At 49.3% G+C, this 25,851-nt stretch overlaps 1 protein-coding gene across 1 annotated transcript; it reads right to left on the bottom strand.

The window, feature by feature from the left end:
• Positions 1-4,826: 4,826 nt before the first annotated feature.
• LOC119354690 (uclacyanin 1-like) lies at positions 4,827-5,935 on the bottom strand. Its single transcript, XM_037621434.1, has 2 exons — positions 5,588-5,935; positions 4,827-5,488 (listed from the first exon to the last, which is right to left on the bottom strand). The coding sequence occupies exons 1-2, from the start codon at positions 5,757-5,759 to the stop codon at positions 5,064-5,066; spliced, it is 597 nt and encodes a 198-aa protein (XP_037477331.1). The 5' UTR covers positions 5,760-5,935; the 3' UTR covers positions 4,827-5,063.
• Between the last annotated feature and the right edge of the window lie 19,916 nt (positions 5,936-25,851).

The raw sequence follows: 25,851 nt of genomic DNA, 5'->3' as shown, positions 1-25,851 counted from the left end.
ACATTTCAAAACGTCTTTGGTGCCTCAATTCTAAACCATTTAGCATTACGCACTGAACTATCATGTAGTTATCAAAATGTGTATGTCAGATGTTCGCAACATCCATAGACAACGTTCGAGGTTCAGCACACTGAGCGGTGCATTAAGGACATAAGCCTTCTATGAAGCAATGAGGACAAACCTCAGTTTACAGACCTAGTCCGCATAATTACTACTATCAATTTTCAACTAAATTTTCTCTAGGAACATATCTAAACAGTAGAACTGAAGCGTGAGCTATGACATAATTTGCGAAGACCTTTTGACTATGTTTAGGATAATTAAGTTCATCTTGTGAACTCCCACTCAGATAGACATCCCTCTAGTCATCTAAGTGATTACATGATCCGAGTCAACTAGGCCGTGTCCGATCATCACGAGAGACGGACTAGTCATCATCGGTGAACATCTTCATGTTGATCGTATCTACCATATGACTCATGCTCGACCTTTCGGTCTCTTGTGTTCCGAGGCCATGTCTGTACATGCTAGGCTCGTCAAGTCAACCTAAGTGTTTCGCGTGTGTAAATCTGTCTTACACCCGTTGTATGTGAACGTTAGAATCTAACACCCGATCATCACGTGGTGCTTCGAAACAACGAACTGTCGCAACGGTGCACAGTTAGGGGGAATACTTTCTTGAAATTATTATGAGGGATCATCTTATTTACTACCATCGTTCTAAGTAAACAAGATGCATAAACATGATAAACATCACATGCAATCAAATAGTGACATGATATGGCCATCATCACTTTGCTCCTCTTGATCTCCATCTTCGGGGCTCCATGATCATCATCGTCACCGGCATGACACCATGATCTACATCATCGTGTCTTCATGAAGTTGTCTCGTCAACTATTACTTCTACTACTACAGCTAACGGTTAGCAATAAAGTAAAGTAATTACATGACGTTTATGTTGACACGCAGGTCATAAATAAATTAAGACAACTCCTATGGCTCCTGCCGGTTGTCATACTCATCGACATGCAAGTCATGATTCCTATTACAAGAACATGATCAATCTCATACATCACATATATCATTCATCACATCCTTTTGGCCATATCACATCACATAGCATACCCTGCAAAAACAAGTTAGACGTCCTGTAATTGTTGTCTGCATGTTTTACATGGCTGCTATGGGTTTCTAGCAAGAACGTTTCTTACCTACGCAAAAACCACAACGTAATATGCCAATTGCTATTTACCCTTCATAAGGACCCTTTTCATCGAATCCGATCCGACTAAAGTGGGAGAGACAGACACCCGCTAGCCACCTTATGCAACTAGTGCATGTCAGTCGGTGGAACCAGTCTCACGTAAGAGTACGTGTAAGGTCGGTCCGGGCCGCTTCATCCCACAATGCCACCGAATCAAGATTGGACTAGTAACGGTAAGCATATTGAACAAAATCAACGCCCACAACTACTTTGTGTTCTACTCGTGCATAGAAACTACGCATAAGCCTAGCTCATGAGCCACTGTTGGGGAACGTAGCAATAATTCAAAATTTTCCTACGTGTCACCAAGATCAATCTATGGAGTCATCTAGCAACGAGGGAGGAGTGGATCTACATACCCTTGTAGATCGCGCACAGAAGCGTTCAAGAGAACGGGGTTGATGGAGTCGTACTCGTCGTGATCCAAATCACCGATGATCCTAGCGCCGAACGGACGGCACCTCCGCGTTCAACACACGTACGGAGCAGCGACGTCTCCTCCTTCTTGATCCAGCAAGGGGGAAGGAGAGGTTGATGGAGATCCAGCAGCACGACGGCGTGGTGGTGGAAGTAGCGGGATTCCAACAGGGCTTCGCCAAGCGCTGCGGGAGGAGGGAGATGTGTCATGGGAGGGAGAGGGAGGCGCCAGGGCTTAGGTATGGTTGCCCTCCCTTCCCCCCACTATATATAGGGCCAAGGGAGAGGGGGGAGGCGCAGCCTTGGCCCTTCCTCCAAGGAAGGGTGCGGCCAGGGAGGAGTCCCTCCTCCCCAAGGCACCTAGGAGGTGCCTTCCCCTTTTAGGACTCTTCCTTTCCCTCATCTCTTGGCGCATGGGCCTCTTGGGGCTGGTGCCCTTGGCCCATATAGGCCAAGGCGCACACCCCTACAGCCCATGTTCCCCCCCCCGGGGCAGGTGGCCCCACCCGGTGGACCCCCGGACCCTTCCGGTGGTCCCGGTACAATACCGGTGACCCCGAAACTTGTCCCGATGCCGAAATAGCACTTTCTATATATAATTCTTTACCTCCGGACCATTCCGGAACTCCTCGTGACGTCCGGGATCTCATCCGGGACTCCGGACAACTTTCGGGTTACCGCATACTAATATCTCTATAACCCTAGTGTCACCGAACCTTAAGTGTGTAGACCCTACGGGTTCGGGAGACATGCAGACATGACCGAGATGACTCTCCGGTCAATAACCAACAGTGGGATCTGGATACCCATGTTGGCTCCCACATGTTCCACGATGATCTCATCGGATGAACCACGATGTCAAGGACTTAATCAATCCCGTATACAATTCCCTTTGTCTAACGGTACGATACTTGCTCGAGATTCGATCGTCGATATCCCGATACCTTGTTCAATCTCGTTACCGGCAAGTCTCTTTACTCGTTTCGTAATACATCATTCCGTGATCAACTCCTTGATCACATTGTGCACATTATGATGATGTCCTACCGAGTGGGCCCAGAGATACCTCTCTGTTTACACGGAGTGACAAATCTCAGTCTCGATTCGTGCCAACCCAACAGACACTTTCGGAGATACCTGTAGTGTACCTTTATAGCCACCCAGTTACATTGTGACGTTTGGCACACCCAAAGCACTCCTACGGTATCCGGGAGTTGCACAATCTCATGGTCTAAGGAAATGATACTTGACATTAGAAAAGCTTTAGCATACGAACTACATGATCTTGTGCTAGGCTTAGGATTGGGTCTTTGTCCATCACATCATTCTCCTAATGATGTGATCCCGTTATCAATGACATCCAATGTCCATGGTCAGGAAACCGTAACCATCTATTGATCAACGAGCTAGTCAACTAGAGGCTTACTAGGGACATGGTGTTGTCTATGTATCCACACATGTATCTGAGTTTCCTATCAATACAATTCTAGCATGGATAATAAACGATTATCATGAACAAGAAAATATAATAATAACTAATTTATTATTGCCTCTAGGGCATATTTCCAACAGTCTCTTTACTCGTTCCGTAATACATCATCTTGCAACTAACTCATTAGTTGCAATGCTTTCAAGGCTTAGGTGATGTGCATTACCGAGAGGGCCCAGAGATACCTCTCCGACAATCGGAGTGATGAATCCTAATCTCGAAATACGCCAACTCAACAGGTACCTTCGGAGACACCTGTAGAGCACCTTTATAATCACCCAGTTACGCTGTGACGTTTGGTAGCACACAAAGTGTTCCTCCGGTAAACGGGAGTTGCATAATTTCATAGTCATAGGAACATGTATAAGTCATGAAGAAAGCAATAGCAACGAACTAAACGATCAAGTGCTAAGCTAACGGAATGGGTCAAGTCAATCACATCATTCTCCTAATGATGTGATTCCGTTAATCAAATGACAACTCATGTCTATGGTTAGGAAACATAACCATCTTTGATCAACGAGCTAGTCAAGTAGAGGCATACTAGTGACACTCTGTTTGTCTATGTATTCATACATGTATTAAGTTTCCGGTTAATACAATTCTAGCATGAATAATAAACATTTATCATGATCTAAAGAAATAAATAATAACTTTATTATTTCCTCTAGGGCATATTTCCTTCACTAAGAGGGGCATCAAACAACTCCATTCGCCAAAGGAGCGAGCTGCTGCTGTATGCCGCATGGAACACCTCCAAAGAGAGGAGCGGAAAGATTTTCATCGGCTCACGTCTTACATATATTGAGGTGCCCCCTTGGCTTTCGAGTGTTTAAAGTAAATGGAAACTTCTATTGATTCATAGTTACAGAAACAATATGTATGATCCGAACGGACGCTACACTAGAAAGAGATGCGTCGGTTGCGCAAGGCAGCCACATGAAGGTTTGGGCAAGGGTAGATTTCCCTCTAATTACACGTGCTAATTAATCACAACATTGAGGACATCAAACAGTGGGAGCAGACTTTCAAAGTGCCCCAGACCTGGCCGTTGCGGCAACACCTTAGTAATACTTCTGTTCTCTAGAGCATGGTTAATAATATAGCTAGTTGCTGGCTATGTAGACATGACATGTTATCAAGAGTTAGCATTATTAGTTACTCATACAATAGAGTTGCCTATAAGGTTGGGTGTAAGTCACAACTTTTTTCCACTTTTTCTCTAACCTTTTCTTTTTATTAAACGTTTTTACCTAGAAGCACGTGTAGAGACTCGCTCTTGCATGAGAACGCACTTTTTACTTTTTCTTTGTCTCTCTCTTTCACATGGTCAAAAATGTCATAGCCCGCTATTGTACTTGTTTTTAGCGGGGTTTAGGTGTGTTCCCCTAAAATACGCATCAACTCTTTGTACATATATTTCTTCTCTCTCTGCTTCTCACTTAACGAATATGCAATGTTCCTGCCGGTTGCACCAAAAAAAAGCACAAAAGAAAGAAGCATTCTGCTCTGGTTTCTGTTGTTGTATCTGCTGAACAGAGACACGTTACTAGTCCAACCAACGAAGCCAACCAACAGGACACTGAAGATATATGGATTGTCACAAATATACTGAAGATATACTACAAGATATATAACGCAGACAGACGATACTAAAGAATGTGAATTTATTTATTCTCCGGTAGACAAATACAACAAATAAATCGCACAGTAGTACACTGAACCCTGATAGCACTGTACTAGTAGGAAGGAAGGAACATGCAGGGAAGGCAATGTGCATGCCACTGCCAGCCAAGAATAACAAGAACAAATCCGCAAATGTATCGACGTGATTAAGACTTGAGCACTCCAAAACTAAGCCTTGGTACACATGGATCGGCCAGATCCCTCTCAAATGGCCAACGCCACGGCCATGCCCATGGCGAGCGCCACCGCAGCGCTCGCACCGATGCTAGCGGCGCCCGAGCCGGACGGTGAACTGGGCGTCGGTGTTCCCGTAGGCGACGACACTGTCGGCAGCTGCTCGTCGGTGGCCGACCCCTCCGGTGCCGGCGCCGGGGCGGCGACAGGGGCGACGCTCCTCTGGCCCCTGGGCTTGGTGGGGGCGGCGGTCGCGGCGGCGACGTTCACCTGGAGCTTCATGCCGGCGTCGCAGTGGCCGGTGATGCTGCAGATGAAGTAGCGCTTTCCGGCAGTGGTGAGCTTGACGGTGGTCTTGCCGCCGGTGTATCTGGCGACGACTTTGCTGGCCGTGCAGGCGTCGTAGTCGGCCTTGCTCACCTCCACGACGTCGTGCGCCGGCGAGTACGAAAATACTGCAACCATGGACCACAACAAGTTTGTCAGGTCGGTTCTTGATATAATCCTAGCCGTCAAGAGCTAGGTCGAGTAGGGGGGTGAGCTTAAATACGTACCGAGGCTGTCTCCCGGAGAGAACTTCTGCTTCCCCGACCACGAGTCGTAGCCGCCGCTGGTGGCCCAGGTCGCGCCGCTGCCGCCCACCTGGTGATCCACTGCCACGGTGAGCTGCGCAAGCGCTGCCACGGCCACGACGGAAACGAGGAGGGCCTTCACCACCATTGCCATGGATAGAACCCTGCTTCTAGCAATTATGCCAACCGAAAAGAGAAGACTGTTTGAGATGCGAGGTGAGGTGAGTTGAGAGCTTGAGATCTGGGACGATTGTGGAGCTAGCTAGCTGGCGAGCTGCTGCTTATATAGATGGAGCTGCAGGCCGTACGTCGTCATGCCTGACATGGTTGACGGCCGCCCGCGGCGGGGTGAACTGGGAAGGGGTTGGTGGCCGGACGCGGCAACTCCTTTGACCCCCAGCTTGCAGCTAGCTAGCTATCGAGCTTCAACAACTCTCCATTATTATGCCTGCATTGCTGCAGCTTCCTTGTTTGCTCGCAGAAAAGAAAATGCTTAGCACCATGGCCATGTGCACACTGCACAGTCGTGCTCAACAACTGCATGTTTTAGTCCCCTGCTCTTTGTTAGTTGGGGATGTTTGTTTACAGGTTCCCACGTTATGCGGGAGTGACAAAAGTTGAGCACCCTACCTACTTGACGTGTTTCATGGCTTCCACGCCCAAATTATGTTATTCCAAATTTCTTGGACGTTTGCAACCTCTCACACATCTGTAATTACTTCTGTTCTTCATTTTCGGTTGCCCACCTAAAATAGTTTTATGCCTTAGTCACCTGAATTTACACAATACCAGATCTTAACTTGCAATATAATTTAAGTGTTGATTTCAGCTTAACTTTACTGCATTTTGTAGTCTAGGTTATAATTTTACATTCATTTAATCTTGTACGGATTGATTCAAACATAAATCTGTTTTATCTCCAAATGATTACGAAAGTGGCTGAAGTTTATGACAAAAACAAACAAGCGAGCAATATATACTACAAATATAGGGTATTTCGCATAGCTTTATAATTTCCTTTTCTCCCATAGCCACTGTATAAAAATCTTATACCAGTGACTGTCTTTTTTTTTGCGGGAAAATACCAGTGACTGTCAACAAAGACAACAAGCTTAAGCCGAATATCGCACACCTTGTAGTTGTGTACCGTATTCCCCGGCAAAAAAAGAAATTGTATTGAATATTTATTTATAGGTTCAATTCTTACTTTTTATTTCCTGTAGACATGAGACTATTTTACATGGCTCTAGAAAATTCATTTTCATATGGACTCCGGGATTTTGCCTTCTTTACTATAGCCACTGAATGCAAAGCAATCTGTGATTGGATGATTAGGCGGACAGTGATATCCCCTATCCACCAGGGTTCAAATTCTGGTGCTCGCATTTATCCTGAATTTATTTCAGGATTTTCGGTGATATGCATTCAGTGAAAGGAGATGTTTCCGTCGACTACGAGGCACCTACGGTGACTTAGTAAAATTTCAAGATGATATGCCGGCTTAGTCTTTCGGAGGTGCTCATAAGGATAGGGTGTGCATGTGTGCATTCATAAAGGTGAGTGTATGCGTGTATATATGAGGGCTTGTGTTTGTACTAATGTTAAAAAAACACCCAATAAATGTGAAACCCTCTGATCACACTATTGCGTTAAAAACAACACTGAGTGAACTAAGCATGCTTAAATGTTTATGTACCTTGTGGTGGAAACAACCCTAGACTTGGCACGGGTGCTTGTATATTTTCCGGACTTATTTTAGACTTTCATGCCTATTCTTTTAGTGGTATGACATGCGCGTCGATTAATATATGCCTGTGACGACTTTGTCACTCTCCAAATCTATTGACTCGGTCTCTCAGAGAGGCTCATACGGGTAAGATGTGCATGTGTGCGTCCCTAAGAGCAACTCCAATGCAGAGACCAATTTTGTCCGTTTGGATCATCTGGACACAAAACTTGGCCCAACAGGGCGAAATGGACGCGCGTGTCCGTCTGCTATCCGTTTATTGTCCTCCCCGACCCAAACTTGGTCCAAATCTGGAAACAAATGGGTCTGAAGCGAACGCTCTGCTCGACCGATGTCGTCCGCTCGTGTCCGCCTCTGGTCCCACCTAGCAGGGACCGCGCACGAGCTGGCGTTAGCCTCCACAACCACCGCGAGGAGGAGAGGCCACTGGGGAGGCCACTGGGAGATCTCCGCCGCCGCTCTCGCTGCCCACCGCCACTTCCTGCTACTCCTCTTGGCGCTCGCCGAGGAACTGCGGCGCCACCCACCCGCACTCGCCGTGATGGGGATCTGAGGGGGGCATGACGGTGCGAGGAGGAGGCCTGGCGCCAGCAGGAGGTGGCCCGACGGCATCGGGGACATGGAGTTCTTGAGGAGGATCGAGGAACTGGCGACGTAGGCGGGTGTGCGGACGAGGGGGTGCGGGTGGACAGCGAGCCTGGAGCAGAGCGCGAGCAGCATCGGGCTGCCCTTGTCTCTTTGGATGCTAAAGTGGAAGAAGCAGCAGCGGCGTGAGCAGGTGCCGCCGCTGTCACGGTGGGACGAGCGGCTGGGCCTGGCGCTGGTTCCTGCACGTGATGGAAGGAGGAGGGGAAGTGCACATGGGGAGCTGGAGGTGGCGGCGCTGACCGCCGCCGCTGGAGGAGACGCGCTGATGACGAGGGGGTCCGGTGAGCCAAATGCTGGCATGCACGCGGAGGGTGCGAGCGCGGATCTGCGGGCTGCTAGCGCGAGTGGGAGCCGTGGGGAAGGAGAAAGATGTTCCCGGCACGGTAGCTCGCTGAGAGAGGAGGGGCGGCGGGAGGAGGTGCCGGCCGGCAAGGAGAAGATGGGGCGTCTGGGTAGCTCTTGTCCGCTTTGTCCGTTTTTGCGTTCTAGCGTTGGGTGCCGGTCGTGTCCGCCTCATGTCCGCTTGACGGGCAGGAGGCCCAAACGTATAAAAAATGACAAAATCTATATTCATTTGGATCTCTGCGTTGAAGTTGCTCTAAGGCTTACTATGTTTCTATAAGAAACAGTTGAACAAGGACTACAGGTGTAAAGTCAAGCCTTTAATCACCGTGGAATTTATGTATATATAAGCACCAAAATCAGTGGCGCAAATGATGGATTTGCACATGGTGCTTCATTGCATCGCATTGCCTTGGTGTCAAGCGTCAACTCCGTGAGGTGGTTGTTGTGAGGAAGGGAAGATTCCTGTCTATGTCGATCGAGTAGTGCAATGAGAAAATTGTGCCGTTGGTGTTTGCTTAGCTTATGGTGTTGTTAATTAATGGGCGTTTATAGGTGGGAGTAGTTACCCCGTCATGCATGTGTCTTTCGGGTCTCTCGATCCTCACATCTAACCAGCCTCTCACAACGGTAAGATAATAGCGCGGTTTGAACTTGAGTTTGAGTACAGCCTCCGATTAATAAACCGCAAATCACAAGCCCACGATTACAACCGTTATTGTGCACCGTGATCTGAAAACTTGCTTCGGCTGAAATCGCCAGAAAAGAGATTTTTTTAGGGAAAGGTTACGTCTATTTTTTTTTTAGAATTAAGTAGTAAGAGAAACTACTCAAAAGGGGGCTAGTGCACTCGGACTGCATCACTACAATCAGGATCAGGGATGTTAGAAGAAGAGAGAGGATTGATAAAATAATTCGTTGTATTGCTTGAGCCGGTGGGCATATATATAGGAGTATAATCATCTATTTGGAGTACAAAACAAGTCAGAATAAATTCTAGTCTATCTCGTCTTTCCTAATAAACATTATACTCAATATGCCCCCGCAGTCACAACGGTAGCGACGCAGACGATAAGACTGGAGAAAAATCCGAAGGCAAGCCGACGGACACCCCTCACAGTCGTAACGGTCGACGCATCGCGGAGTCGTGACTGGAGTGGCAACCGACGAGGTTGCTCAAGAAAGGCGGTAGCCCTTTGTGCCGTTTGTCGATGTAGCCGAGAGCTTGGGTGGTGGAGCCGTGGTCGAGGTAGCCGTGCGAAGAATGCCGTGGTCGATGTCGAGTCGGGGTGGCCGGTGTCGAGGTCGCCGTGGAGCCGCGGGCGCAAGAGGGCGCCGAGTTAGCATGGGCGCAGTGCTGTCGAAGTAGGGGTGCGCCGGGAAGAAAATGTTGTTGATGACGCGTCACGGCGGGTTTGCCAAGCCCTCGAACACATCGTGGACGAAGGAATGCACTGGTGTTGCCAGTACCGGGCATGCGTAGACGGACGAAGACGAAGTTGAGGAAGCGCCGACCAGGCTTGCCAGGCTCGGGGACACGTCGTGGATGAAGGCACGCATCGGTGTTGCCAGCACCGGGCATGCATAGACGAGGGACCTGCACGAGCTGTACGCCATGTCGGAGAAGTCAGAAGGGCCAGCAGAGAAGAACTTGACGACGATTGCGGCGTCCATCGGCGCGGTGCCGATGTCACCAACGGTGGTCGAAGTAGACGAAGTGGTCGGGTAAATGATGGCGACGCTGGCGACGGGCTGGTGCTGGACGAAGACGAACATGGTGGACGGGCGGCAGCGGCAGCTACGGAGGTAGCCACGGCGGCGGCCAAAGAAGAGCGGCGGCGGCTAGGTTAGAAGTGCGGCGGCGGTGCTCGAAGTAGGACTTGACAACGGATACCACGGGAGGTCGACGCATACCACGGGAGGTCGACGCGCGGTGACGACGGAGCTGACCGCAGGCCGCGGCGCTACGGCCCGAAGGGGCGGCGCGGCGGCGGCAGGCGGGTCGGGGCGATGGCGGGAAGACCTCGGGGCGGCGGTGGGGACCGCGCGCCATGACACTGCGGCCCGAAGGGGCGACGCAACGGCGGTGCGCGAGTCAGTGCAGCCGCAGGGACGGCCTCGGGACGGCGGCGGGGACCGCGTATCGCGGCACTACGGCCCGAAGGGGCGACGCAGCGGCGACGCACGAGTCGATGCAGCCGCAAGGAGAACCACGGGGCGGCTGCGCTGCAGCCCGACGGGGCGACGCAGCGGCAGCCTGATGCTCGATCGGTGAAGAGGCGCGCTGAACTCGGGGACGATCTTCACAGGACCTGCGGAGGCGCGCATAGCCGACGGGCCAGGTCAGTCGCGCGGCGTAGATGAGGCGGATCGCGGCGGCGAGCGGGTGATCAAGCCGATCGCGCGCGAGGTCGGGGACGCCGCGCGGTGGAGGCGTGGTGACGGCGGAGTCCGAGATGAAGCCGGCGACGACGGACGCCGTGGGACGTCGCGGACGAGCTTGTCAGCACCGGCACCCGGGCTGCCAAAGCAGCGCCGGCGCCTGGGCAACGAGGCCCGAACGACCAACGGAGCAGCGGCGTCCGAGTTGAGGCAGCCGACGAGCCTAACGTAGCCGTCCCGACGCAGCCGAGAACGAGGCCGGCGAGGTAGACCGCCGGGCCGCTGTGTAGACGCGGCGGAGGCGAGTGACGTGGATCGATGGGCGGGCCGGCGCGCGAGCGACGACTATGATTAGCCGTTGCATGGGCGAGGCCGCCGGGTCGGGGCGATGCAGGTGTCCCGGTCGGAGCAGGGCGGTGACGGCCGGCACAGGGCAACGGGCGAATCAACGCGCGGACGACGGCTGGCCGGACGGGCCGCCTCGGCGCGCGTGACCGTCGGGTCGGAGGAGAGGCCGGCTGATCGCGCCGGGATCGGAGTAGAGGTGTACGAGGGTCAACGACGGCAACGGGCGACGCAAAGCGATCATGATTAGATCAAAAAACTAAAAAGAAAAATGCCGATCAAAACAACCGGCGAGAGAGCGAAAAAATCCGAAGCAAGGGCTCGGGAAAAAGACTCTCTAGAGCAGCCGGTCAACACGGTCAGCGGACAAACCCTAGGTACGGGCGGTGCGACCGGCCCCCGACGATGGTCATGAAGGCCGACCGCCCCGGTGGCAGCGTGCGGATGCGGAAGCGCCGACTGCTAGGGTTTAGAATCGACTTGTGATAGATACCATGTTAGAAGGAGAGAGAGAATTGATGAAATAATTCGTTATATTGCTTGAACCTCATGGGCATACATATAGAAGTACAATCATCTACTTAAAATATAAGACAAGTCAAAACAAATCCTAATCTATCTCATCTTTCTTAATAAACATTATACTCAACAAGGGACTCTCGCGACCATATGTTGATCTCCAGTACGTTTCACTTCTGCTGCTAGCCCATAAGCGAGGGAGTTGCCGCTGCGACTAACCCAACTCACGCTGCACGAAGGGAAGGCAAGCATTGCCTTCTTAATATCCATGATCAGGGCATAGTATGGCGATCGTGAGAGATAACATCAAAGCTCGGAATGTCATGTGATCAGGGCAGAGTTGCTTCTATTTAACCAACAAGGTTCAGAATGTCATGTGAGATAACATCCAACACACAGTCAGGGGGCATCCCCACCACACTTTATAAAGTTCATCATTCACATCTAACTTAGCAAATTTATGGGCAACAACGAACAACTCATCCAGAAAACTTTAAAAATCAGACCTAGACTGCAAAAGCTGCTTTATCTCCTTGATCCATGGGCCGACAATAGAGTAGTCCATCCCTTCGTGATTGGTCTTGTTGACAACCACCTTGCTATCGAGCTCTACATGAAGCTTCTCAATGTTCATCCGAATAGCCAGCTGCACCACGCGTCGGCAGGCCAGAACCTTCAACAACTCCGGATCCATAATGCTCGGGAGGAAATGACAGGCCCCGACAAGGAACGCTCCATTGTGATCTCTTGCAACAACGCCTCCACCTCCTTTATCTCCAGCTCTACTAGTAGCACCATTGGCATTGAACATGACCCAGCCCTCAGCTAGGGCCTCCCATCTCTATACTTGTTTCGCCATCACCGTCCGCTCCTTCGTTTGATGCACATTCTTCCATTCTTGCATAAAAATGCACATAGTTTATGTAATTTCTTGTGGGGAGGCAATCCTTCCCGTCCCTCGCATCATTTCTAGCCAGCCATAAGGCATATACTACATGGATCATGGCTTCCTTCTCTTCCTCAGTTGCGACAGCTAACCAGGAAAGCATCCATCGAGCCAGTGCTCCATGATCATCCATCGGCGTCAGAGCGGCAGTAACATTAATGCCCTTCTCCGTTAGAAGCAATTTCCAAAAAAGTTGAGCATGTGGACAAGACCAAAACCTGTGCATAATGGTCTCCTCTCTCCCACACGCCACACAGAAAACCACATGTTCAATTTGGCACCGACGGAGTTCAGACCCAACAGCAAGACCATTTCTAACTAGCCTCCACATATGAATTTTCGCTTTACCTGGAGCATTAGTGTCTCAAAGATCTAGATATCCTTTATGGCGGTCAATAGAACTTAAGGGCTCAAGCTGGCTCAATGCACATTTCTTCATTGACACCCTGAGATGATATGCAGATCGAACATTGAAGGTTCCATTCTTAGTGTAATTCCATGCTAAAAAATCATCACAGCCCCCCTCCCCCCTATAGCGATTTTCTTTATATCGGCCACATCGGACTCAGTGAACATACTATCCACCTTTGCAGTATCCCACGTAGTACCATCCGATTTCAACAAATCAGCAACTTTTGTCATCCCTTGGATGTACACTTGTGGCCCAGTGGCCGAAGGTAACCATTCCTCAGGATGTCTGTCATTAGCTACCTCAAGGAAGTATCTAGTATTCGAATCCCCTTCGAGAATAAAAATGATAGTTTGAATGCTAGTACATTTGAGCTCCTCTTCTCTCAGAAGTCGAGCTATCTGTTCATTGGATTGACTCTTGTCGGATTTCGGATTCCGGCAAAACCCTTGAGGTTCGAACATTGGGGTGCGCACAAAGATCTCTCCCCCTTTCTAGCTTGCACACTCTACGATCTCACGGCCTAGCTCGACGAACCCAAAGAACATGAGACACAAGATTTATACTGGTTCGGGCCACCGTTGTGGTGTAATACCCTACTCCAGTGTGGTGTGGTGGATTGCCTCTTGGGTTGAGGATGAACAGTTACAAGGGAAGAACAACCTCGCAAGGAGAGGTGTTCTTGTGCTTGATGAACTTGAGTGGTTGGGGTGATATGGATTCGATCTAGGTCCGAATCAGATGCCTTCCTATGGTGGTGGCTAGTCCTATTTATAGAGGCCCTGATCCTCTTCCCAAATATTGAGTGGGAAGGGATCCCACAACGGCAAAATTCGAAGGGAGACAACTAGTATAAGATATCCTGACAAAAATAGTCTTTGCCTGCCAAAGGCTCTGGTGGTGACGCTGTCTTGGGCTCCACGGTGACCTCCATCCTGCCGTCCTGCTGGTCTTAGTCTTGTTGCACCAATATGGAAACCTTTGCCTGATGCCTCAGGACTCCTCGTCTACGCTTACCCCTTTAGCACCAAAGAGGAAATGAGGAGACTGCGCGCGCTGGCGCCCGCCTGGCTCCGGTCATCATGGCATGCGTTACAGAAGCCTCGCGAGGTGCCCCTCGCCTTGATCTCTCCGCCCCTCGCGAGCCAGCCTGGTGAGGCCGCCCCTGAGGAGGTCTTGCATCGTCCGCCTCGCGAGGCTTGGCCCCTCGCGAGGGTCTTGAATGTTTGCTGGTGAAGATGAGCCATACGGGGCCGCTGGTGGAGCCAGGCTGTGGGCCGTAGGCAGGCAAGTCTGGGGACCCCCGTTCCCAGAATGCCGACAGTAGCCCCCGGGCCCAAGGCGCGCTCGTGCTTGGCTTCGAGGCGAAGCCAAAGGTCAAGCGCGGGCGCCGCGGGCCCCATCAGCATGCGGCCACGGTTGGCGCGTGGCGACTGATTGGACGTGGGCGTCTCCGCTTCCCCATGCTGCCTCGGCAACTGCCCGACTTAGCGGGTCCTTACTACATGCAGAAAAAAGATCATTATTACCTTAGATCGTGGAGGCCGGCGGTTGGCCTCTCCTTGACTATAAATGGGAAGTGGGGGGCGGAGCCCCCGTCACCCGTCTCTTCCTTGCTTCTCCCGCTTCTTCTTCTTCCTTGCTCCACTACCGGCAGCGACACCCATGGCGCCTGTGAAGAGGATCTCGGTTGCGGAGAAGGGGAAGGCTCGCCGGGAGGGGCCTGGCTCGCCGCCGCCCAAGAGGGGGTGCGGCCGTCCCCGCAAGCACACTGCGACCCCCACCGCGGCCCCTCGCGGCCGCGGCGGTGCCTCTTCTCGTGGCGGCAGCCGCCCAGGTCGTGGTAGTCCTGTTGATGAGGTGAGGCGTGTCATGGTTGCGCGGCCCCCTCGGCCGCGCTTCCATTCGGTGGAGGTGATGCCGGAGTTCATCGTGTGGTCGGAGAACCCGACCGGCACTTGGCTTCAGCTCCCGCGCTTCTTTGTCGGCGAGCTGCCTGCCGCTGGTGCAGGCGGTCTTTGGCTGCAGGCGGACGGCTACTGTGGCAAGGCTCCCTGGGTCGCGTTCGAGGTCTCCGCCGCGGGCAATGTGGTCCTGGCTCGCGGCTGGCAGACGTTCGCCCGCGCGCGCGGACTGGGCAGGCGGAGTGCCCTCCACTTCAGGTACGACGGTGACGCGACTCTCTTCATGAGGGTATTTGTGGAAGATGGTCGCTGGGTCGGGTGCTGCCCCGAGGACAACGGCGGCGATGAGGTGCTCGGCCTTGGCGATGGTCGTGACGAGGAGGAGGGCGGCTTCGTCCTCGGCGCTGGCCATGGATCGTCCAGCTACGGCGGCTCCTCTTCCGATAGCAGCTCCAGTAGTGGCGGCTACGACCAGCCGCCACGCCACCGCTCCCACTTCGAAGGTGGCAGCGGGTCGTCCCGTCGCCGCGCTCCGGTGAAGCGCGAGGAGGGGTCTGGCTAAACCCAGGAGAGCGCCACGGTCCCGTCCTCGCGACCTGCCGCGGGAGCACGTCCCGCTTTTGTTTTGTTCTTCCTTTCCTTCCTGCATTAGAGAGAGACAAGTATGGGGCCCTGCTAGGGCGTGCAACAATTATGATTTCTAAGCGGTTGTGCTATGTTTATCATTCATGTGTTGTGTTGCAGCGTCATGTTTTATGTATGTGCATAGAATGACTTAGCTCGGTGCGCCTGAAGTAGGCTTCGCCTCGCGAGACGCGCGTTCCCTAGTGCCTGACGAGGCCTCCTATGCTCGGAAGGCGCCTGAGAACTGCACAAAATCGTTAGGAAATCCTTATTCTTCCGGAACCTGGTCGTAGGCACTGCCGGCCGTAACCCAGTGCTTCGCATCGCGGTACCCTGGGGCACGGATTGAGAGGGAAGCGCTAGCTTGCAAGCTCGAGCAAGGGTGCCTTGCGAAAGACAAGAAAATGAAAACGCTCACGAGGGCGCCTGTCCAGCCCCCTCGCGAGTCACGCGAGGGAGAGGACGGGTCAAAAACGAGGAACCGAGGGCAGAAAAGGAGGCAACAAGGACAATGGAACTAGGTCAGCAAGGAACACCAGAAAGCAAATTCTCACTTAAAAGAGGGGGCAACCAACTGCAGAAAGCAAATGAAAAGCCGCGTCCGGCACCTAGTCTAGTCTTCTTGTCTTCTCACCAGCGCGGAGCTAAGTGCTGCCACTAGGCGTGGGAGGGTGCCCCTGAGGCCTGAGGGCGGCACTCCTGAGACTCTAGAGCATGTACAGCCCTACTCATTATTATGTGACACTACTAGGGAAAAGGCTAGCTGCAGCGTGGGTTCTAGGTATATCAGTAGCGCGGGGACCGGCGCTACTAATAAGGCGCTACAGCTAACCCTTAGCAGTAGCGCGTGCATGATGTCTACTACACAACCTTCTTCTTGTAAACGTTGTTGGGCCTCCAAGTGCAGAGGTTTGTAGGACAGTAGCAAATTTCCCTGAAGTGGATGACCTAAGGTTTATCAATCCGTAGGAGGCGTAGGATGAAGATGGTCTCTCTCGAGCAACCCTGCAACCAAATAACAAAGAGTCTCTTGTGTCTCCAACACACCCAATACAATGATAAATTTTATAGGTGCACTAGTTCGGTGAAGAGATGGTGATACAAGTGGTATATGGATAGTAGATAATGGTTTTTGTAATCTGAAATTATAAAAACAGCAAGGTAACGAATGATAAAAGTGAGCGTAAACGGTATTGCAATGATGGTAAACAAGGCCTAGGGTTCATACTTTCGCTAGTGTAAGTTCCCTCAACGATACTAACATAATTGGATCACATAACTATCCCTCAACATGCAACAAAGAGTCACTCCAAAGTCACTAATAGCGGAGAACGAACGAAGAGATTATGGTAGGGTACGAAACCACCTCAAAGTTATTCTTTCCAATCAATCCGTTGGGATATTCCTATAATTGTCACAAACAGCCCTAGAGTTTGTACTAGAATAACACCTTAAGACACAAATCAACCAAAACCCTAATGTCACCTAGATACTCCATTGTCACCTCAAGTATCCGTGGGCATGATTATACGATATGCATCACACAATCTCAATTCATCTATTCAACCAACACATAGAACCTCAAAGAGTGCTCCAAAGTTTCTACCAGAGAATCATGACGAAAACGTGTGCCAACCCCTATGCATAGGTTCATGGGCGGAACCCGCAAGTTGGTCACCAAAATATACATCAAGTGGCACGTGGTATCCCATTGTCACCACAGATATCCACGGCAATACATACATCAAGTGTTCTCAAATCTTTAAAGACTCAATCAGATAAGATAACTCCAAAGGGGAAACTCAATTCATTACAAGAGAGTAGAGGGGGGAAGAAACATCATAGGATCCAAATATAATAGCAAAGCTCGCGATACATCAAGATCGTATCATCTCAAGAACACGAGAGAGAGAGAGAGAGAGAGAGAGAGAGAGAGAGATCAAACACATAGCTACTGGTACATACCCTCAGCCCCGAGGGAGAACTACTCCCTCCTCGTCATGGAGAGCACCAGGATGATGAAGATGGCCACCGGTGAGGGTTCCCCCCTCTGGCAGGGTGCCGGAACAGGGTCCCGATTGGTTTTTGGTGGTTACGGAGGCTTCTGGCGGCGGAACTCCCGATCTATGTTCCGTTCTGGAAGTTTTAGGTCACGTGGGTATATATGGGCAGGAGAAGCACGTCAGGGGAGCCACGAGGGCCCCACGAGACAGGGGGGCGCGCCCTAGGGGGTGGGCGCGCCCCCACCCTCGTGGGCAGCTCTCGTATCTTCTGACGTGGGGTCTAAGTCCATCAGGTGTGTTTCCTTCCAAAAATAACTTCTCCAGTTGATTTCGTTCCGTTTCGACTCCGTCTGATATTCCTTTTCTTCAAAACACTGAAATAGGGATAAAACAGCAAATCTGGGCTGGGCTTCCAGTTAATAGGTTAGTCCCAAAAATAATATAAAAGTGGATAATAAAGCCCAATATTGCCTAAAACAGTAGATAATATAGCATGGAGCAATCCAAAATTATAGATACGTTGGAGACGCATCAAGCATCCCCAAGCTTAATTCCTGCTCGTCCTCGAGTAGGTAAATGATAAAAAGATAATTTTTGATGTGGAATGATAGTTGGCATAATTTCAATGTAATTATTCTTACTTGTGATATGAATATTCAGATTCGAAAGATTCAAGACAAAAGTTCATATTGACATAAAAATAATAATACTTCAAGCATACTAACAAAGCAATTATGTCTTCTCAAAATAACATGGCCAAAGAAAGTTATCCCTACAAAATCATATAGTCTGGCTATGCTCCATCTTCACCACACAACATATTTAATCATGCACAACCCCGATGACAAGCCAAGCAATTGTTTCATACTTTTGATGTTCTCAAACTTTTTCAATCTTCACACAATACATGAGCGTGAGCCATGGACATAGCACTATAGGTGGAATAGAATGGTGGTTGTGGAGAAGACAAAAAGGGAGAAGATAGTCTCACATCGACTAGGCGTATCAACAGGCTATGGAGATGCCCATCAATAGATATCAATGTGAGTGAGTAGGGATTGCAATGCAACAGATGCACTAGAGCTATAAATGTATGAAAGCTCAACAAAAGAAACTAGTGGGTGTGCATCCAACTCGCTTGCTCACGAAGACCTAGGGCATTTTGAGGAAGCCCATCATTAGAATATACAAGCCAAGTTCTATAATGTAAAATCCCCACTAGTATATGAAAGTGACAACATATGAGACTCTCTATATGAAGAACATGGTGCTACTTTGAAGCACAATATATGAGACTCGCTATATCATGCTGCTACTTTGAAGCACAAGTGTGGAAAAAAAGGATAGTAGCATTGCCCCTTTTTATTTATTTATTTATTTATTTGGCCTTTCTTTTTTTGGCCTTTTTTTATTTGGCCTTTCTCTTTTTTTGGGACAATGCTCTATGGAATGATGATCATCACACTTCTATTTATTTACAACTCAATGATACAACTCGATACTAGAACAAAGTATGACTCTATATGAATGCCTCCGGCAGTGTACCGGGATATGCAAGGAATCAAGAGTGACAAGTATGAAAGAATCATGAACAGTGGCTTTGTCACAAATACTATGTCAACTACATGATCATGCTAAGCAATATGACAATGATGAATGTGTCATGATGAACGGAATGGTGAAAAGTTGCATGGCAATATATATCGGAATGGCTATGGAAATGCCATAATAGGTAGGTACGGTGGCTGTTTTGAGGAAGGTATATGGTGGGTTTATGGTACCGGCGAAAGTTGCGCGGTACTAGAGAGGCTAGTAATGGTGGAAGGGCGAGAGTGTGTATAATCCATAGACTCAACATTATTCATAAATAACTCACATACTTATTGCAAAAATCTATTAGTTATCGAAACAAAGTACTACGCGCATGCTCCTAGGGGGATAGATTGGTAGGAAAAGACCATCGCTCGTCCCCGACCGCCACTCATAAGGAAGACAATCAATAAATAAATCATGCTCCGACTTCGTCACATAACGGTTCACCATACGTGCATGCTACGGGAATCACAAACTTCAACACAAGTATCTCTCAAATTCACAACTACTCAACTAGCATGACTCTAATATCACCATCTCCATATCTCAAAACAATTATCAAGTATCAAACTTCTCTTAGTATTCAACACACTCATAAGAGAATTTTATTATTCTTGAATACCTAGCATATTAGGATTTTAAGCAAATTACCATGCTATTTAAGACTGTCAAAATAATCTAAGTGAAGCATGAGAGTTCATCTATTTCTTCAAAATAAAACTACGACCATGCTCTAAAAGATATAAGTGAAGCACTAGAGCAAATGACAAACTACTCCGAAAGATATAAGTGGAGATCAATGAGTAGTCGAATTATTATGCAACTATGTGAAGACTCTCTAACATTTAAGAATTTCAGATCTTGGTATTTTATTCAAACAGCAAGCAAAGCAAAATAAAATGACATTCTAAGAATGACAAACATCATGTGAAGAAGCAAAAACTTAGGATCAACCGATACTAACCGATAGTTGTTGAAGAAGAAAGGTGGGATGCCAACCGGGGCATCCCCAAGCTTAGACGCTTGAGACTTCTTGAAATATTATCTTGGGGTGACTTGGGCATCCCCAAGCTTGAGCTTTTGTGTCTCCTTAATTCCTCTCATATCACGGTCTCCATAAATCTCAAAAGCTTCATCCACACAAAACTCAACAAGGACTCGTGAGATAAGTTAGTATAAACCATTGCAAAAACCTTATCATACTATACTGTAGCAAATCACTAAAATTATTATTCAACATTGCATACTAAATGCCTCTGCATATTTAATAGTCCTATCCTCAAATAGAATCATTAAAGAAGCAAACATATGCAAACAATGCAAACATAACAGCAATCTGCCTAAACAGGATAGTATGTAAAGAATGCTGCAACATCCATACTTCCCTAGCTTCCCGTGCACCACCTTCGGCTTGACGTTGAAAGTCTTGAGCCATAGGCCGAAATGGGGGCGGATGCGGAGGAAGGCCTCGCACACGACGATAAATGCCGAGATGTTGAGGACAAAGTTCGGGGCCAGATCGTGGAAATCCAGACCATAGTAGAACATGAGCCCCCGGACAAATGGGTGGAGAGGGAAGCCCAGTCCGCGGAGGAAATGGGGGAGAAACACCACCCTCTCATGGGGCCTAGGGGTGGGGATGAGCTACCCCTTTTCGGGGAGCCAGTACGCAATGTCGTGAGACACGTATCCGGCCTTCCTCAGCTTTTTGATATGTCCCTCCATGACGGAGGAGACCATCCACTTGCCTCTCGCTCCGGACATGGCTGGAGAAGGTTGAGGTTGGGAGTGCGGACTTGGGCGCTGGAGCTCGAGTGCGGAAGAATGGATAGGCGAAGGAGGAAGAAGGCGTAGGTGAAAAGGTGGATCATTATCCCCTTATATGGGTGGACGCAACTACGTGTCCCCACCAGCCTGGTAAAACTCGCTTATCTCCAAGCGCCGTAATCAATGGCGCGGTTGGGTTACTCACGCCCGTATTGATGAGAATCCCGGAATAAGGGGACACGATCTCTACTTTGACAAGACGTGCCAAGGAAACCGCCTCGCATGACGTGCTGAGGTGGGATTGAAAGTGTGTTATATCGACTAGAGGGGGGTGAATAGGTGATTTTTATGAAAGTCTTCAGAACATGGGAGTTTTGAAGACAAACGATAAAATTAAACCTATTACCATGCAGCGGAAGGTAGACTACACTAGGCAAACCATAGTCAAGTATTCAACGAAGTGAAAGCACAAAGACTAATAGCAGCTAGGTAGTAAGGATCAGGTAGGAAGATATTGTGAAGCCAAACAGAACACGCAGTCACTTAGTGAAGACAAATGATAGAGCAAACATACAATGACTTCACAAGGAGTAACAGTAAGTAAAGTGAAGTGAAGATGAAACCAGTGACTCGTTGAAGACAATGATTTGTTGGACCAGTTCCAGTTGCTGTGACAACTGTACGTCTGGTTGGAGCGGCTAGGTATTTAAACCTTAGGACACACAGTCCCGGACACCCAGTCCTGAACACGCAGCTCAGGACACCCAGTCCTCACCGTATTCTCCTTGAGCTAAGGTCACATAGACCTCGCCCAATCACTCTGGTAAGTCTTCAAGGTAGACTCCCAAACCTTCACAGACTTCGTTCACCGGCAATCCACAATGCCTCTTGGATGCTCAGAACACGACGCCTAACCGGCTGGAGGATGCACAGTCCTCAAGTGTAATAAGTCTTCAGATCACACAGACAAGAAGACTCAAGTGATGCCCAATTCTCTCTGGCTCTAGTGGTTAGGGCTTTTATCCTCGCAAGGAATTCTCTCTCAAAGGCTTCGAGGTGGGTTGCTCTCAAACGACAAAAGCCGTGCTTTCAATCTGAGTAGCCAACCGTTTATGGTTGTAGGGGGTGGGCTATTTATAGCCACTTGGCAACCCGACCTGATTTGTCCGAAATGACCCTGGGTCACTAAGGAACTGACACTGTTCCAACGGTCAGATTTCAAACTCACACGGCAACTTTACTTGGGCTACAAGCAAAGCTGACTTGTCCGACTCTGGACAAGATGCGCTCTCATAGTCTTCACTCGAAGACATAGGTTTTTGGTTTAGGCATCACTTCAGTCATTCTGACTGGTTCTCTTGGACCCCACTTAACGGTACGGTGGTTCCTATGACTCAACACAAAAGAAAAAGAACTATGAAAGATCTAAGTCTTCGAGCTCCATAGGCTTCATATCGTGTCTTCTCTTGTCATAGTCTTCAATGTGAATATCTTCATATACCACCTTTGACTTCAATGTCTTCATACAGTTTTAGGGGTCATCTCTGGTAGTAAAACCGAATCAATGAGGGACTTCTACCTGTGTTATCCTGCAATTCTCACAAACACATTAGTCCCTCAACTAGGTTTGTCGTCAATACTCCAAAACCAACTAGGGGTGGCACTAGATGCACTTACAATCTCCCCCTTTTTGGTGATTGATGAAAAACTAGTTGAAGTTTTCAACGGGGAATATAATATGTGAAATTGTAAAGGATACGGAATTGTCTTCATAAGTTGCAAGGGCTCCCCCTGAAGATGTGCATATAATTTAATTTGCTTTTGGAATGCAAATGCACATGGCAGGTTGTACTTGTGGAGATCCACTTCAACTTATGATGACAATCCACTATGCATGTGAGAGTATATGAAGATAATGACATGCATAATGGAAAATGGACGTCTGCAGAATGAGCTAAGTGCGGAATTTATCGTCGCACATGCAGAATTTATCTTCGCAAAACAAGGTGGCAAATAAGTAGCAGACGACCATCTAGTTTAAGTGTTACAACTCATAAGAACCAAATGTAGCAAAAACGAGAGTTGCAAGCACGAAGCAAAATATAAAGCACCCGCCCATATGGACCCGCTTGAAGACTATCAATCTCATATGCTTCTCCCCCTTTTGTCAGTAATGACCAAAAAGGTTTGAAGACATAGAGCCTCTACTCGTTCCCATGAGGAGTAGGTGAAGTAGCAGGTTTGTTGGTGTTGTTTGGCGGTGCAGAAGAGCTTGGAGGTGCTGAAGGAGGTGGCGGTGAAGTAGCATCGTCTTCTTCCTCAATAATTCTGGCAGTCACTGTGGCAGCAGAGGAAGAGAACTCAGAGTCTTCAAGGGATGGAGTTCCTAGCAGCACAGCCCTTCGAGGAGGTGTGGAGTCAAACTTGAATCTCTCAGAGAAGCCATCATCTTGAAGATCAGCTTCAGAACACATCATCGTGAGCCCTTTCCATGTGCGGCGACAGGTTTCATGGGCAACGAAAGCATTCTTGGTGTCAAGATTTCGAGTGCGATTAACATCCACCAAGAGGCTTTTCATCTGACGCTTCAGCCAGTCATGATGCCTATCATGTTTCTGATGTAGAGCCACAAGAAGCTCTCGGTCGTTGAGAACACGAGTGCACTTCTTGGGTCTTGGAACAGTGGCACTGTCAGTGGCTTCAATGGAAGCAGGGTGTGGTGCACGTGTAGTGCCAGCCAAAGGATACACCCGAGAAACTGCTTCAACGCCTTCAACGTTCTGAGTAAAACTCTAATGGTCTGCATTCTGAAGACTTAGAGGTTGCTTGGAAGGCTCAGAATATATGGCTTCAGTAGACATGTCCACGTCAGGCAAGAAGATCCGATGGTTGCGGGCTGAGGGCTGATATGAGATGGCGGAGTGTAGCTTGATCAGCCGCATGACCCAAGGGGCGTAGAACTTCAAACCAAACAGATCAATGCCTGATGCAGCAAGTTGGCGTATGAAGAAGTCCTGTGCATTGAAGCATTTGCCATGAAGTATATAGAAGACCAAAGTCTTCATTGCACCCTGAAGCTTGGCATTTGGAGAGTGCCCTTTGATAGGCCAGAGAGTTCGCCTGATGATGTGATAGATGGTTCTGGGCAGGTACTCAAGGTCTTCAACGAAGAACTCTGTAGGATAAGCAGCATCTTGGGGCAATGGCTTCATCATGCTGAGCATTTGACTCATATCAGGTTCTGGCCGCTGAAAGATGCTCTCAATAGCTTCAGCATGCAGCTGACAGCCTTGCTCGAAGAGATCGCTAGGAGTGGGCAAGCCAGTGAGCTCAATGATGTCAAATGCATTGGCTTCATGATGAACGTTGCCAGTCATCCACTCCAGGACCCAAGTCTTCGGATCTCTGCTGTACCCTTTGATGTGAAGTGTGGCATAGAATTGTAGCAGCAACTCTTCATTCCAATGCTCTTCATCAGTAACAAATTGCAGCAGACCCACTTGCTTGAAGCAATCCAACGCTTCTTCTAGACAGGGCAGACCAGCTATAGCTTCAACATCAAGGCGCTTGTGTGGGAAGATGCGACCTTGGTTGTAAAGAATGCAAGAGTAATAGCTTCGCTGAGGATAGCTCCAGAACCGATCAGATGATATCCTTTCCCTTGAGTAGGGGTTCCTGGTGCTATTGAAGAACGTGTTGTCTGCCCTGAAGCCATTGATGTTGAAGGAGCCAGGTGCTGATGCAGGACCTGGAAACCTTGGCAGTCTTAGGATTGGCTTCTGGACCTGAGGCCTGTGCTCAACATGATAGTTGATTTGGGGACCGGCAGCAGACTCAGGAACAGAAGTGGCGGGATCAGTGGCTTCGCTGTCTTCTGAAGATTTTGCTGGGGAGGGCTCCACATTAGCTTCATTGTTGGTTGTGGCAGCCTCAAGATTTTCATCCTCCACTTGACTAGCTGGAGGGTCGATCACAGGCACGTTCTCCTAGAGAACTGCTTCTTGGTGGAATAGGGGAGTGGGATCTTGTGGTACTTCTTCTTCTGCGGCTGATGCAGCCGGAATGTCTTCAGCAGAGACTTGAGGCCTTGGACCTTTGCGAAGCCTGCATGACGCAAACGACGCCTGTGGAGTTGGAGTGGGCTGGGCCTCATAGTCTTCTTCCTCTTGTGGGCGATCTGCCCATGAAGCATCTTGTGCAATTGGCGTCAGTGGACGACCAATGCTGATGAGTTCGCTGTTTTCAAACTGAGGAAGGACAGCATCATCTTCTACATTGTCATGATGACCAATGTCTTCAGCAGCGATGGGATCAGCTGCTGGAATGTCTTCAGCTTCAGGAGCCTCTGTGGAAGCAGGATCATGAACTGTCAGTTGACGTCCTGCGTCAGGATAGACCATAGAAATGGGTTCAACTACCAAGGGCTCTGTGGAAGCAGCCCGAGCTTTCTTGGTCTTCCTCTTCTTCTTGGAGGGGGCAGTAGGAGAGGCTTCAGAGTGTTTCCTCTTCCTGGCTTCAGCCTCGGCAGTCCTTGTCTTCTTGAGCTCTGAAGCTGTTGACCGGCTTTTTGGCTTCGAGCCAGTCAGTCTAGTTGGGAAGACAATCGGAACTGCTTCTTGCCTTGGTGCATCAGGTTCAGCCGTAGCAGGCTTCTTCTTCTTCTTTGCGGCCATCCTGGGGTCGATGCCAGGACACCCAAGTGCCTTGCGCTTCTCAGCCTCATTATAGGCTTGCACACATCTGTCAGCCAGAGTGTTCATGCGCTCACGCGAACCCTGAGCTTCTGCACGCTTCTTCACAAAGGCTTCCTTGAGCTCGTGCATCATTGTCTTGAAGTTCTTCACTTCTTGCACGCTGAGCTTGGCCATATGCTTCTTGAACTGAGCCTTTTCATAGTCAATCTTCTGCTTCAGTTCAACAATGCGCTGGGCAATAGCAAGTTCTGAAGCAATGGCGCCTTGGAAGGCGACACTGAGGCCAATGGGTAGCTGCAGATCTTCAAAGCTGATGTTTGGCG

Source organism: Triticum dicoccoides, chromosome 2A (assembly GCF_002162155.2).
Source record: "Triticum dicoccoides isolate Atlit2015 ecotype Zavitan chromosome 2A, WEW_v2.0, whole genome shotgun sequence".
In the NCBI taxonomy this organism is placed as follows: Eukaryota; Viridiplantae; Streptophyta; class Magnoliopsida; order Poales; family Poaceae; genus Triticum; species Triticum dicoccoides.
The sequence above is the reverse complement of the archived record's forward strand: the minus strand, read 5'-3'. Positions and strand labels throughout refer to the sequence as shown.